At 45.9% G+C, this 16,544-nt stretch overlaps 1 protein-coding gene across 2 annotated transcripts in view; it reads right to left on the bottom strand.

Moving 5' to 3' along the window:
* LOC127952286 (uncharacterized) overlaps positions 1–16,544 on the bottom strand; it is a 34,464-nt gene that overhangs the window by 9,019 nt on the left and 8,901 nt on the right. Inside the window, exons 2-12 of one of the 2 annotated variants that reach the window (XM_052550675.1) lie at positions 12,840–13,184; positions 12,386–12,742; positions 10,629–10,730; positions 10,416–10,502; positions 2,453–2,545; positions 2,272–2,343; positions 1,425–1,538; positions 705–860; positions 547–621; positions 348–446; positions 124–207 (exon numbers count right to left, since the gene is read on the bottom strand). In XM_052550675.1, coding sequence (XP_052406635.1) covers positions 124–207; positions 348–446; positions 547–621; positions 705–860; positions 1,425–1,538; positions 2,272–2,343; positions 2,453–2,545; positions 10,416–10,502; positions 10,629–10,730; positions 12,386–12,742; positions 12,840–13,184 — 1,584 coding nt within the window. The remainder of the gene's footprint in view (positions 1–123; positions 208–347; positions 447–546; positions 622–704; positions 861–1,424; positions 1,539–2,271; positions 2,344–2,452; positions 2,546–10,415; positions 10,503–10,628; positions 10,731–12,385; positions 12,743–12,839; positions 13,185–16,544) is intronic. The other variant, XM_052550676.1, reaches the window with a different exon arrangement.

Consider the following 16,544-nt stretch of genomic DNA (forward strand, 5'->3'; position numbering starts at 1 on the left):
ACAGACATGTGGAAAAGGCTAATAATAGAATGAAACAGAGATCATGAAAATATAGGAAACTCAAGAGGGAAAAAATAGACTTGAATAAACAACATGAACAAAAGTAAATTATGAATACTATACCCATATCATCTAATATATATGGGAGGTATGTCATTGCCCATAATAAATGGAGAAACCCAGCCATGCAGGCCCATTCAATGTAATCTGTAAATAAAAAGAAAAGAAAAAGTAATAAGTGAAATGTAGACTCTACTATACCAATGTATTTCTAAATACCAAGTTATTGTTTTGCAACATATTTAATTAGCTCTTTAAAGATTTCTTATTTATAAAAAATATAATACCTTTTTCACTTTTCATTGTTGTAAGGTAAAAGTAGACCATTACTAAACTTGACACAAACATGAAAAATAACCATATTGTCCTCCATGTGAGTGGGTTACCTAAGGAAAATATTTTTTTTATAAATTATCTATTATTGATCATTAAAAAAAATCTATCACTATAGCAAGAAAAATAATTAAAAAAATTTCACATACTTACACCTGAAATTTATCCCACATACATATTGCCAACTGAATACTGTCACCATAACTAAAGGTCCCAAAACTAAGAACCCTAAATTTTTGGAAATTATACATTTTATTGTGGACAAGTCAAATTGTGTTAAAACTGGTCAAATTTTACTTAAGTTAACTTACCACCTCTTGATGCTCCAAATGTATAACACAAGAGAATAAATTGCATTGAAGGTACAATATAATAGCATAAATCAGCTATAGCTATTAATTTACTAATAATCTTTTCACACAGCTGGTCCTTTTCAGATGTCTTTTGATCTCTGAAAGCAGCGAGTCCTATAAAAATATAAAATTAATTCAACAAAATTAGTGGATTTATTATGATTAGTATTTGATTTATTTAGTCATATTCTACAAATAGAATCTATTTGGGGGCACAAATAGATGCTGATAAATGTTAGGTATTTATGATACTATTATACTTGTGTGTGTGCTTGTAAAAAAGAAAACAAGCTTGCAAACTTGGAGGGGGGGGGGGGGTGTCTAGTGGTTAGAGAGTCCTAACCCTAGGGTTGTGGGTTCGATTCTCATGCCAGCAATAACATGACTTACGTGCCCTTGAGCAAGGCACCGAACCCCCGCCGCAGCATAAATGGCTTCCCACTGCTCTGTCTGTGTGTGTGTGTGTGTGTGTGTGTGTGTGCACTTTGGATGGGTTAAATGCACGGTTTGTCTATCTTTTTTTTTGATCCCTGTTCCTTTCTTTAATGATCCACATAGAACAATCGGTTTAATGATCCACGTGTGCAAACCAAATAACTAAAACACCCTTTAGTTTGTAGCACCTAAATGAATGTCACGTTCAAAACACATTTCCCCAAAAAACTAGAAAATTCTTACCTTTAATTACAATGCAGGAATACATCAGAAGCACCACTGCAAAGATGCCTGTTATGATGTTTCTGTCTTCTGCGTCATAACTTAGACTCATTCCCCAAATACGTACAAAGAGAACTATAACGTGAAAATGACATCACAAAAAGTTACCAAACATTGACGAGTTTCATTCACAGCCATATCCTCCTGACTACCAGGAAGAAACAGTTTTGTGAATTTAGTATTTTAGCATATCACATATTTTATTTATATATTTTTTTATATATATTATATGCATTAGGATTTTTGCTTTAATCCCAAATCAAAATTCGTCTTTATAAAAAAAATAAAAATAATTATAACTATAAATGGGTTATAATTTGGATATTAATATATTTTTGGGGCAACATAGAATGAACAAATAAGTGCAATTATTGGAGCAATAGTTAGAAAGATTTTCATAATATCTAATACGAATATTGATATAATTTGTCTATTTATTAGTTTTGTCTCCCAAAATGTGTAATAAACTTGCTTTAAGCCCTGGTATCTGCTACATGGACATGTATGACATCGATGGAAGGTCGGATTTTGATTTGAAACACCATAATATATGACTTTATGAATTTTTTTTTAGTTATTCTCATTCTCTCTCTCTCTCTCTCTCTCTCTCTCTCTCTCTCTATATATATATATATATATATAATTAGTCTTATAATTAGTTATAATTAGTCTGCTTGTAAGATCATGCAATGTAGCTGCAGATTCAAGCTGACACATGACAGATTAACAAAAGATTAACTGCAAACATCGGCAACTGCACATACATAAATGACGGACAAGCTCTTTTATAGGATATTGTTTTGCATACCTGTATAAAAAACTATTGAAAAAACAGCATATTCAACAGCAACACTCACAAGCTTAATCCATCTTCTAATGCCTGTAAAAACGAAGGATACTGCATGTTAAAATCTGCATCAGAAGTAAAACACTTCATCAAGCAAATGTTTAGATGGAATGCTCTCCTATGGTTTTAAAATAAAACATACTTGGAAGACTACTTAGATATGGAGCAGTATTCAACAACATAAGAGGCCTCAGAATATAAAGAGCACAGCAAATGATGATCTCATTCCAAAATCCTGAAAAGAAATCAAAGTGAAATTAATATATCGAAAAACAAAGAGGCGGCAGCATGTAATCTGACTTGTTGTTAAAGGCCGTGTTGCCAGGTTAATTTTTTATGAATTTGTGCAATTTGCTTGTTGGTAATAAACATTTAAACTGTTATCCATTGTATTTAATGTTGTTGGGTATCACAAAACGGAATATAATACGAAAAAGTAGGTACTATCTTACAGCAGTCTCCTTTCCCCCACAATACATTGCATCACGTCAGGTTTGGGAGAAAATTTACCAAAGCCGCCTTGAGAGCATTGAGAGTGACTAGAGAGACGAGTAGTAGACGAGATTATTCAGAAAGCCCAGATTATAGATAAATAGATAAATACATAGATATATAGATAGATAGACTACATATATAGATAGACAGACAGATAGATAGAGAGAGATAAACGCTTAGAAACGTCCATAGAGCTAGCATGATGCCTTCTGTTTCTAGATGACAAAGACAAAGATTACCAATTCTACGACACTATGACAAAGGTTACCGGTACTTCTCTGAACTAACGTCACGATTACTGCCACTGTCACGGTTGGGTTTGGGAAAACACAAAGAGAGGGTAGATCCAAATGCAGGTAAGGGTTTTTATTTAAACAGAGGGGTAACTACAAAAATAAACAGTCATGAGAGACAAACGTAACCAAAAGAGGGAACCGGATGAAACGGGGAACTCGGAAGAATGAGAAGGTAGAGGAAGTCTCGGGGGAACGAGAGCATGAGACACATAGGGTAAGGACTCCATGATGACAACAGAGAAAGACAGCTCTATATAGGGAAACTAATGACAGAGTATTGTCAACACCTGTGCGATTCTAATTGGAGTGCAATTACTGTGAAGACACAACCAGACTAGCGGAATTAAAGTGCCTATGGTGAAGTGCCTAAGGGGAAGTGAGCTCACTAGGGAACACCCAGGAAAACAAAGACTGGCAGCGTGACATTACCCCCTCCCTACGGAGCAGCTACCAGATGCTCCACCTAAACCCAGGAAAACCCCAACAGAAAAAGAGGCAGGAGGGAGGTGGAACGGCGGCGGACCAGGGGGAGGGACGGAGGGACAGAAAACAGGGACAGGAGCAACCAGGAGAAATGGAAAGGTGCAACACAAAACAAGGAGTCCAGGAGGGAGGCGGACAGGTGGAGGCTCAGGGGGAGGGAAGGAGGGCCAGACTAAACTAAAAGGAACAGACAGAAACAGAACTCAAAAAACACAAAACATAAGTCCATGAAGGGCATGTTGAGGCGTCCACCAGGACGGAGCAGATGACCACCACATCTTTGTGGTCGAGGCCGGCGACCACCAGGGCGGAGCGGAAGACCACCACGGCCTTGTGGTCAAAGTCAAAGCCCTCCAGGGCGGAGCGGAAGACCACCACGTCTTTGTGGTCGAGGCCGGAGTCCACCAGGGCGGAGCAGAAGACCACCACGTCCTCATGGTCACCGCCGGAGTCCCCCAGAGCGGAGCGGGCGACCACCACGTCCTCGTGGTCACCGCCCGAGTCTCCCAGGGTGGAGCGGACGACCACCACGTCCTCGTGGTCACCGCCAGAGTCCCCCAGGGCGGAGTAGAAGACCACCACGGCCTTGTGGTCACCGCCTCGGGAACTGTATCGGGCACCGCCTCTGGAACTGCATCGGGCACCGCCTCGGGAACTGCATCGGGCACCGCCTCGGGAACTGCATCGGGCACCGCCTCGGGAACTGCATCGGGCACCGCCTCGGGAACTGCATCGAGCACCGCCTCGGGAACTGCATCGGGCACCGCCTCGGGAACTGCATCGGGCACCGCCTCGGGAACAGCATCGAGCACCGCCTCGGGAACTGCATCGAGCACCGCCTCGGGAACAGCATCGGGCACCGCCTCGGGAACAGCATCGGGCTCCGCCTCGGGAACAGCATCGGGAACTGCATCGGGCACCGCCTCGGGAACTGCATCGAGCACCGCCTCGGGAACTGCATCGGGCACCGCCTCGGGAACTGCATCGGGCACCGCCTCGGGAACTGCATCGAGCACCGCCTCGGGAACAGCATCGGGCACCGCCTCGGGAACAGCATCGGGCTCCGCCTCGGGAACAGCATCGGGAACTGCATCGGGCACCGCCTCGGGAACTGCATCGAGCACCGCCTCGGGAACTGCATCGGGCACCGCCTCGGGAACTGCATCGGGCACCGCCTCGGGAACTGCATCGGGCACCGCCTCGGGAACTGCATCGGGAACCGCATCGGGCACCGCCTCGGGAACAACATCGAGCACCGCCTCGGGAACAGCATCGAGCACCGCCTCGGGAACTGCATCGGGCACCGCCTCGGGAACAGCATCGGGCACCGCCTCGGGAACAGCATCGGGCACCGCCTCGGGAACTGCATCGAGCACCGCCTCGGGAACTGCATCGGGCACCGCCTCGGGAACAACATCGAGCACCGCCTCGGGAACAACATCGAGCACCGCCTCGGGAACAGCATCGGGCACCGCCTCGGGAACTGCATCGGGCACCGCCTCGGGAACTGCATCGGGCACCGCCTCGGGAACTGCATCGGGCACCGCCTCGGGAACTGCATCGGGCACCGCCTCGGGAACAGCATCGAGCACCGCCTCGGGAACTGCATCGGGCACCGCCTCGGGAACTGCATCGGGCACCGCCTCGGGAACTGCATCGGGCACCGCCTCGGGAACTGCATCGGGCACCGCCTCGGGAACAACATCGAGCACCGCCTCGGGAACTGCATCGGGCACCGCCTCGGGAACTGCATCGGGCACCGCCTCGGGAACTGCATCGGGCACCGCCTCGGGAACTGCATCGGGCACCGCCTCGGGAACAGCATCGGGCACCGCCTCGGGAACAGCATCGGGCACCGCCTCGGGAACTGCATCGAGCACCGCCTCGGGAACAGCATCGGGCACCGCCTCGGGAACTGCATCGGGCACCGCCTCGGGAACTGCATCGGGCACCGCCTCGGGAACTGCATCGGGCACCGCCTCGGGAACTGCCTCGGGCACCGCCTCGGGAACTGCCTCGGGCACCGCCTCGGGAACTGCATCGGGCACCGCCTCGGGAACTGCCTCGGGCACCGCCTCGGGAACTGCCTCGGGCACCGCCTCGGGAACAGCATCGAGCACCGCCTCGGAGACTGCATCGGGCACCGCCTCGGCCTCCGGAACATTAGCGGGCACCGCATCGGGAACGGCCTCGGCCACCGCCTCGGCCTCCGGAACAGCAGCGGGCACCGCATCGGGAACAGCCTCGGCCACCGCCTCCGGAACAGCAGCGGGCACCGCATCGGGAATGGCCTCATGGACGGCAGCCGCCCGCTCGGGAGCGTTCTCCGGGTCCTGAGGAACAGTAGCTGCCTGTCTCCTCCTCCGCCCTCTACGATGGAGAGTCGGTGGCGTTGAGTCGGCCATCTTGTGCTGTGGTGCTGGGCTGGCGGCCATCTTGAGCTGTGGCGCTAGGCTGGCGGCCATCTTGGGCTGTGGGGCTGGGCTGGTGGCCATCTTGGGTTGTGGGGCTGAGCTGGCAGCCTTGTCTGGAAACTCTGGTGTGGTTGTTGCATTCCACTGAGCACGATGGTGCAGGTAATTGGTAAATCCCCAAAAGTCCAGGATCTCTAACCCCTTCATCTCCCATTGAGGTAAAGGATCATCCAGGCAATTATTAAACCAATCCTTTAGTGCTGCATCATTGTAACCTAACCCGACTGCCAAAGTCCAAAACAATTGCGCCAGGCCACCCACCTCCCTTCCCTCTTGATGAAGGGTGGTTAAGTTCCGGAATCTCCCCCTCCGTTCCTCCATGGTGGCTGGGGAACCGATTCGAAATCTCACACCGCTGGATCTAGGCATGATGGAGTCCTTCTGTCACGGTTGGGTTTGGGAAAACACAAAGAGAGGGTAGATCCAAATGCAGGTAAGGGTTTTTATTTAAACAGAGGGGTAACTACAAAAATAAACAGTCATGAGAGACAAACGTAACCAAAAGAGGGAACCGGATGAAACGGGGAACTCGGAAGAATGAGAAGGTAGAGGAAGTCTCGGGGGAACGAGAGCATGAGACACATAGGGTAAGGACTCCATGATGACAACAGAGAAAGACAGCTCTATATAGGGAAACTAATGACAGAGTATTGTCAACACCTGTGCGATTCTAATTGGAGTGCAATTACTGTGAAGACACAACCAGACTAGCGGAATTAAAGTGCCTATGGTGAAGTGCCTAAGGGGAAGTGAGCTCACTAGGGAACACCCAGGAAAACAAAGACTGGCAGCGTGACAGCCACTAGATATAAAGAAAACGTTGATTTTTCATATATATATATATATATATATATATATATATATATATATATATATATATATATATATATATATCCATCCATCCATCCATCCATCATCTTCCGCTTATCCGGGGCCGGGTCGTGGGGGCAACAGTCTAAGCAGAGACGCCCAGACTTCCCTCTCCCTAGCCACTTCTTCCAGCTCTTCCGGGGGGGGGCCCGAGGCGTTCCCAGGCCAGCCGGGAGACATAGTCCCTCCAGCGTGTCCTAGGTCTTCCCCGGGGCCTCCTCCCGGTGAGACGTGCCTGGAACACCTCCCTGGGAAGGCGTCCAGGAGACATCCGAAATAGATGCCCGAGCCACCTCAACTGGCTCCTCTCGATGTGGAGGAGCAACGGCTCTACTCTGAGCTCCTCCCGAGTGACCGAGCTTCAGCTCCTTCTTCACCACGACAGACCGGTACAGCGACCTCATTACTGCAGAAGCTGCACCGATCCGTCTGTCTCCTCTCCAGTACCCTGGCATAGACTTTCCCAGGGAGGCTGAGAAGTGTGATCCCCCTATAGTTGGAACACACTCTCCGGTCCCCCTTCTTGAAAAGAGGGACCACCACCCCGGTCTGCCAGTCCAGAGGTACTGTCCCCAACCGCCATGCGATGTTGCAGAGGCGTGCCAGCCAAGACAGCCCCACAACATCCAGAGACTTGAGGTACTCGGGGCGGATCTCGTCCACCCCCGGTGCCTTGCCACCGAGGAGCTTTTTAACTACCTCGATGACTTCAGCCCGGGTGATGGACGAGTGCCCCTCCGAGTCCCCAGCCACTGCTTCCTCAACGGAACACAAGTCGGTGGGATTGAGAAGATCCTCGAAGTATTCCTTCCACCACCCGACGATATCCCCAGTTGAGGTCAACAGGTGCCCATCTCTACTGTAAACAGTGTTGGTAGGGCACTGCTTCCCCCTCCTGAGGCGTCGAACAGTTTGCCAGAATCTCTTCGAGGCCAACCGATAGTCTTTCTCCATGGCCTCACCGAACTCCTCCCAGGCCCGAGTTTTGCCTCCACGACTACCCGGGCTGTGGTCCGCTTGGCCTGCCGGTACCTGTCAGCTGCCTCCGGAGTCCCACAAGCCATCCAGGCCCGATAGGACTCCTTCTTCAGCTTGACAGCATCCCTTACTTCCGGTGTCCACCACCGGGTTCGGGGATTGCCGCCTCGACAGGCACCGGAGACCTTACGGCCACAGCTCCGAGCAGCCGCAGCGACAATGGAGGTGGAGAACATGGTCCACTCGGACTCAATATCTCCAGACTCCCTCGGGATCCGGTCGAAGCTCTGCCGAAGGGGGGAGTTGAAGATCTCTCTGACAGGGGGCTCGGCCAAACGTTCCCAACAGACCCTCACAGTACGTTTGGGTCTGCCGAGTCTGTCCAGCTTCCTCCTCCACCATCGGATCCAATTCACCACCAGGTGGTGATCAGTTGACAGCTCCGCCCCTCTCTTCACCCGAGTGTCCAAGACATATGGCCGAAGGTCTGATGACACGACCACAAAATCGATCATCGACCTCCGGCCAAGGGTGTCCTGGTGCCACGTGCACTGATGGACACCCTTATGCTTGAACATGGTGTTCGTTATGGACAAACCGTGGTTAGCACAGAAATCCAATAACAGAACACCGCTCGGGTTCAGGTCAGGGGGGCCGTTCCTCCCAATCACGCCCCTCCAGGTGTCACTGTCACTGCCCACGTGAGCGTTGAAGTCCCCCAGTAGAACGACGGAGTCTCCAGTCGGAGCACTTTCCAGCACCCCTCCCAGAGACTCCAAGAAGGCCGGGTAGTCCGCACTGCCGTTCGGCCCGTAGGCACAAACGACAGTGAGAGACCTATCCCCGACTCGAAGGCGCAGGGAAGCGACCCTCTCGTTCACCGGGGTAAACTCCAACACATGGCGGCTGAGCTGGGGGGCTATTAGCAAACCCACTCCAGCCCTCCGCCTCTCACCATGGGCAACTCCAGAGTGGTAGAGAGTCCAGCCTCTCTCAAGAAGTGTGGTTCCAGAGCCCAAGCTGTGCGTTGAGGTGAGCCCGACTATCTCTAGTCGGTACCTCTCGACCTCCCGCACAAGCTCAGGCTCCTTACCCGCCAACGAGGTGACATTCCACGTCCCTAAAGCCAGATTCCGTGTCCAGAGATCGGGTAGTCGGGGGTCTCGCCTACGACTGTCGCCCGATCCACTATGCACCGGCCCCTTACGCTCCCTCCTGCAGGTGGTGAGCCCACAGGAGGGCGGCCCCACGTCACTCCTTCGGGCTAAGCCAGGCCGGACCCCATGGGGGAAGGCCCGGCCACCAGGCGCTCGCATACGAGCCCCAACCCCGGGCCTGGCTCCAGGGTGGGGCCCCGGCTGCGCCATGCCGGGCGACGTCACGGTCCTTGATTTTAATTTTGACATAAGGGGTTTTGTGAACTGTTCTTAGTCTGGCCCGTCACCAAGGACCTGTTTGCCTTGGGAGACCCTACCAGGAGCATATAGCCCCAGACAACATAGCTCCCAGGATCATTCGGGTACTCAAACCTCTCCACCACGATAAGGCGACAGTTCAAGGAGAGGATATATATATATATATATATATCTGTGTGTGTGTGTGTCGTTATTGCTGCGATGCAAAATGATAGCAACTCACCAGGACACTTCACCAACTCTCCACTCATTCTCCTCGGACCATGCATAGGCTTGAACGGACATCAGTTCTTGGCAATTCCTCATTTGCCCTCTCACGTCTGGCAGGTTCTTAATTACACAGCTGTGGGCCATCATACATGTTGGCTCTTGCCACCTCTTCCTCATCCCAGTCAGTCGCTATAGTTTTGATGCTGCGTTCCAGGCAGGTTTTTGAGCTCATAATCACTATTTCATACCACTATCGACATTGTACTGTTCCAGGCAAGTTACGGCAAACTTTCTGAGCGCAAGGAATTGTAACTAGATTATTTATTTTATTTATTTATTTATTTTACGTTACATTGACCTAAAATCATTTTTTCAACATGTACCACTTGCATAAACACTGCATCCGTAGGGGCTGTTATTGTTGTTTCGCATGCTGTGTGACCTCGAAACTCGGAGTACATCGATCTAGTACGAGACACGAGTATACGGGTGGGAAGTCATGGGTTTTATTGCAGTTCCAGTGCACTTTATTGGGTTTAACATTGGAAAACACGGGTTACGGGTTGCCTGGAACGCGGCATCATACTAGGCTGAGGCTACCTTTCCTCGACTTCTCCCCAACGTGATGTAATCACAGAGTTGTGTAAAAAAAAACGTTAATACCAAAAACTTAAAAAAATAGGTCATTTTGAGACATTTTTAAAATTATATACATATCTTGAGTGATTTATGTACCCATTAATCGAAAGTGGTGGTTAACCTGCAACATGGCCTTTAACCTTGAATGTGTATATCTGACCAATTTACAACCAATTATAAAACATAACCAAATTAAAGTAAGAGAAGAATGTTGGTTCCCCCAACTGTGGAAGTAAAATATTTACTTTCAGTGAAACCCCAAAAGATGAAGGTAAAAAACACAGTCATGTTTGGACAGATGACAAGCAAAACTTGAAGTTTCAGAGTTGTGCCTACAAACAGAGAGAAGAACTGTCAATTTACAAATAAAAAATAAAACGTAATGATATTTGATACAGACAGTCTGACTAAACTTCAGATATTATATTCTTATTATCATTATTCCTGTTGTTATAAACCTTCATTAGATGATCTGCAGTAGATCAGACAGCAGAGCAGGAGGGCAGATCCAGATGCAGAAATACAGAGTATCAACACCATTATGTGTGAAACAGAGAAACCTGTAAAACATTGACATAGCTTTTGTAAGATGTGGACTTCCACGTGTACAGGTGCTGTTCATATAATAAGAATATCATCAAAAAGTTTATTTCAATAATTACCTTCAAAAAGTGAAACTTGTATATTATATTCATTCATTACACAGAGATATGTTATATTTCAAATGTTTATTTATTTTAATTTTGATGAATATAACTAAGAAAAATCCCAAATCCAGTATCTCAGAAAATGCGGCGTTGCATGGAGTGGATCAGTCTGTGGCACTGCTCAGGTGTTATGAGAGCCCAGGTTGCTCTGATAGTGGCCTTCAGCTCTTCTGCATTCTTGGGTCTGACATATCTTCCTCTTCACAATACCCCATAGATTTTCTAAGGGGTTAAGTTCAGGCGAGTTTGCTGGCCAATTAAAAACAGGGATACCATGGTCCTTAATCCAGGTACTGGCAGCTTTGGCACTGTGTGCTGGGGCCAAGTCCTGTTGGAAAATGAAATCTGCATCTTCATAAAGTTGGTCAGCAGCAGGAAGCATGAAGTGCTCTAAAACTTCCTGGTATACGGCTGTGTTGACCTTGGACCTCAGAAAACACTGTGGACCAACACCAGCAGATGACATGGCATGTGACCCCAAACCATCACTGACTGTGCAAACTTTACACTGGACCTCAAGCAACGTGGATTGTGTTCCTCTCCTCTCTTCCTCCAGACTCTGGGACCCTGATTTCCAAAGGAAATGCTAAATTTACTTTCATCAGAGAACACAACCACTCAGCAGCAGTCCAGTCCTTTTTGAAGCGAGGCGCTTCTGAGGCGGTCTGTTGTTCAAGAGTGGATTGACACAAGGAAGGCGACAGCTGAAACCCATGTCTTGCATACGTCTGTGTGTAGTGATTCTTGAAGCACTGACTCCAGCAGCAGTCCACTATTTGTGAATCTCCCCCACATTTTTGAATGAGTTTTGTTACACAATCCTCTCCAGGGTGAGGTTATCCCTATTGCCTGTACACTTTTTTTATACCACATCTTTTCCTTCCCTTTGACTCTCTATTAATGTGCTTGGGCACAGAGCTCTGTGAACAGCCAGCCTCTTTTGCAATGACCTTTTGTGTCTTGCCGTCCTTGTGCAAGGTGTCAATAGTCGTCTTTTGGACAACTATCAAGTCGGCAGTCTTCCCCATGATTGTGTAGCCTACAGAACTAGACTGAGAGACCATTTAACCTGCTTTGCAGGTTTTCTGAGTTAATTAGCTGATAAGAGTGTGGCACAAGGTCTCTTCAATATTGAACCTTTTCACAATATTATAATTTTGAGATATAATTTTTGAGATACTGCATTCGGGATTTTCCTTAGTTGTCAGTTATAATCATCAAAATTAAAAGAAATAAACAGTCTGAAATAGCTGCCGGGAGACATTGCCAAAATGGCAGCCGAGTGGCACGACTTGCCTAAAAGGACTTTGGTTGAGGTTATATCTTTATACTGTTGCTGTAACATTTACTTATGTTACTGTATAGAAAATCAATTTGTAACCCAGTATTCATTTATTCTTATAATAGTGCCAAATAAAAAGATTTTACCAGGATAAAGTGGATAGTATTTAGCAGGTCATGTAATATTGCATGTAAAATGGCAGCCAACTTATTTATCTCTGACTTACCCAGTCTCTCCAGTACTACTGTTGCATTGGCTGAAAGTCGTCCAGCAAACACTCGACACAAGTAAACTCCTTTATCTTCAGTTCTGACACTCTTCAGTCTGAGAGAGAAGTTTCCTTTGGGGATTTCAGCAGTGAAGAACTCGACTCTGTCTCTGTATCTCTCATGTGATGCATCTGGAAAAGTCTGATTGTTTTGGTACAGAAGAACTAGAATATCTTCATCTTCATCTGTTTTCTTCCATGAAACCTCTTCAATGTGTTCAGGTGTGATGTGAGAGTCTACAGAGCAGTTCAGAGTGACGTCCTTGCCATCATATGCAGACAGGTACTGATCTGATCCTGATACTAGCAAACGCTCTGAAAGAATAAAAATAACATTAAATATGAGCATCAAATATTTTAATGAAATACTAGATTGAATTTCTACTATAAGTAATTGGATTTATTTACTTACCAACATATTTTATTTCAACCACAATCTCACCAAAATTCTGTTGACTGGAAACTTTGCAGGTGTACTGTCCCTCATCTTCAGGCATCAGATTGTCCAGACGGAGGGAGTAGTTTCCATGTTGAATCTGATCAGTAAAGAAATGAGCTCTATCATGATAATCCTGCTGCTGGGACGCTGGTCGGCTCTCACCATCTTGATACAGATGAACTAGAGTCTCTGTGTCTGTTCTTCTCCATTCCACCTCTAGATTCTTCATTAGTAAGAGTTCATCAACATTACAGGGCAAAACCACTGAAGATCCCAGAGGAGCAACCAGAGGACCAGAGGGACCACGAACAATTAACCCTGGAACAAAGACTTTTGTGGTTTATGTTTGGTTTGCAGTTTGTTCTAGTGCAATGCTTCCCAAACCTTTCTGCCCTGCACTTTTTGTGTCTGCCTAATCAGACACATCTGATTCCACTTATCAACTCGTTAGTAGAGACTGCAAGAACTAAATTGGGAGTGTCTGGTTAGGGAGACATACAAAATGTGCATGGCAAGGGGTCCTCCAGGACAGATCTGAGAAGCACCGTTCTAGTGTAAATGGAATCCTACAGAGATAATTATCATTATATACATGATTAAGTATATACAGAATGTAAAAGTAGAAATGCACAGTAGTTCCTTAGGTTCTTCTTAAAAATATCTTCTTAAAATCTCTACAAAATGTTTCTTTCCCATTTTATCCTTGTAACAAGATACATTCTATATCTAAGATTTTTTTAAAGCATATTGTGGTCTTGAGCGTTCAATAGAGCTGCTTTTATAATAATTAAAAAAATGAAAGCTGCAAGTAGCGATAAAAGCGCCCCCACCCCCCTGGCTAACCACCACCTGGTGCCCATAGGAGAACAGCGAACGTTGGGGGTATATGCTTATAAAATGGTAAATATTTGTGTCACATTTCCAACTGCCAACGGGTGACACTATGATTATAACTGAATATTGGCATGTAAATGTCTTCAGGCCAGGACTCTTACCAAACATGTAACGTTTGGGGCAAATCAGACATTGCATGTTTAAGTTAGTCTAAAACAAGTAAATTCCTTTTGCCAGCAGGCGGTGTTATGACTATAAATCAATATTGGCCTAAAGATGAGTTGAGGCCAAGACTCATGCCAAACATGTAAATTTGGGACAGACCGGACATTTCATGTTTTATTTAGTTTAAAACAAATAATTTCCTGTTGCCCTCAGGTGGCAGTGGTGATTATGGTTGAATATAATTTAATATAAATTTAGATGTGTTCAGACCAGGACTCTTATAAAACCAGTAACAAGACCCTTGACGAAAACTCAAGATCTTCGCAATTTAATGCCACAAAGGTCTTTTGATGACCCTCACCAAATTTGAAGACAATCCGATTAAAACTGTAGGAGGAGTTCTTCAAAGTACAGGCATGGAAATGGCAAAAACTCACAAAAATTGTACAGGAAATTCAAAATAACATATTTCCTGTTTGGTTCTGGATTTTGTACCATGCAACTTTCTTGTAGGTAATGGTTTGTTACATGTGTGTACCGATTTTCCTGCATGCACATAAAACGTAGCTCGAGGTGCACTCAGTTGAAATTTTACAGATAGCGCTATTGAGCCATTTTTCCACACCCACTTCAGAAACCTATGTCAGATGAAAATTTTCACCAGTTTTGATGCATGTGCAAAGTTTCGTGAGTTTTGGAGCATGTTTAGGCCCTCAAAAATGCAATTCACTTTGGTGGTGGATGAGGAGAAGATGGAGGAGGAGGAAAAGGAGAAGAAGAAGAAGAAGAAGAAGAAGAAGAAGAAGAAGAAATGGAGCAATTCCAAGAGGTCTCAGGCACCTCAGAACTCGGGCCCTAATAAAAAATTGTTAAGCTGATCAGATAAGGCAACCAGGAAATGTAACCCGAGAAAAACAACATGCTTCACAGTAAAATCTTAGAAATATATCCACAGGTGTATTATAGAGGACAATTTGAACTATGACAGAATAAATTAATAAAATCTATGTATAGAAATCTCATTGTCAGGTCTCAAATAAATTAAAGTGCTAAAAGCTAAATAAATCCCAAAACATGTTTAATGCATAAAATAGAGATTCATTTAAATTTGCTCTTAATATTCACAGTATATTTAATTTTTACATGACACAACTATATAAATTATGTGAACTTTTGACATAAATGAAACAAATTTTGTTTAGTGTGTTTCTACACTGAACAATTTATTTGAGTTCATTTTGTGCTTTTTTTTCTCCAGAACTAGTAGAAAAAAAATAAATAAATACATACCTTCAGATATAACTAGAATAACAGCCGCAGAAACAAACACAAGCAGATCCATGTTCAGCTGAAAATATTTTTTGATTGAAGGTCTGTGAGCATATGTTGAAATTTGATTTACTTTCTTCCTTTTAGTCTAGATAGATCTGATAAAATGGAGCTAATCCCGATGAGCAGGTTCTGATTAAGCTGTACTATGCTAAAAAAAATATTATAATCAGTTTATTCCATTTTATTTTTATGGTTAACTGCCTTAAAAATCAGGTTTGCACACCTGTCTACATGATTTCCCCACTCGAGGTGATCAGACATTAGATCACTGCTATTCAACACTAAAGGACAGTTACAAACCCCTCCCCCGACCAGCATTTGGCAAAGGTGACCATATAAGCATTCTGCTGTTACCAGCATACAGACAATGCCTCAAACAGGAAAAACCGGTTTCTAAAACAGACTACAAATGGAGTGAAGAGGCCATCTCCACACTGCAGGACTACTTTGATTCCACAGACTGGCAGATGTTTCAAGATGCAGCAGGAGACAACATACAGGAATACACAGACTCTGTGATAGGCTACATTAACAAATGCACAGAGGATGTTGTTCCATCCATTAACGTTAAATCATTTCCAAACCAGAAACCATGGGTCAATGGTGAGGTGCGGGCCAAATTAAGAGCACGGACTGCTGCCTTCAACTCTGGTGATTTAACTGCTTATAAGAAGTCCAGGTATGACCTTCAAAGATCAATGAAATCAGCAAAAAGAGACTTTAGGGACAGAGTGGAGTCAGAATATCATGGCTCTGACCCCCAACGCATGTGGAGAAGTCTACGCTACATCACAGACTACAAAGGAAGGAAAAGCATTGGTGTGTCTTTGTCTGCCTCTTTACCAGATGAGCTCAATACATTCTATGCCCGTTTTGAGGCAGACAATACATTTCCTGCTGTGAAAATACCTGCTGACACTGACACCTGCCCCTTGGTTCTTACCACACACAAAGTGAGTAAGGCCTTCAAGAGAGTCAACGGCCGCAAAGCTTCAGGTCCAGATGGCATACACGGACGTGTCGTGAGGGCCTGTGCTGTCCAGTTAGCAGATGTCTTCACCAACATCTTCAACCTCTCCTTGAGACTTACAGTGATCCCCACATGCTTCAAGCAAACCACCATCATCCCTGTCTCCTGCCTGAATGACTACCGCCCTGTAGCACTGACATCAGTCATCATGAAGTGCTACGAACGGCTAGTCAAATCCCACATCTGCTCCTCTCTGCCTGACACCTTGGACCCTTACAATTTGCTTACGGTTCTAACAGATCCACTGATGACGCCATTGCAATGGCCATACACTCTTCACTAGAACACTTGGAGGGAAGAGACACATATGTGCGGAT

Source organism: Carassius gibelio, chromosome B3 (assembly GCF_023724105.1).
Source record: "Carassius gibelio isolate Cgi1373 ecotype wild population from Czech Republic chromosome B3, carGib1.2-hapl.c, whole genome shotgun sequence".
Lineage (NCBI taxonomy): Eukaryota > Metazoa > Chordata > Actinopteri > Cypriniformes > Cyprinidae > Carassius > Carassius gibelio.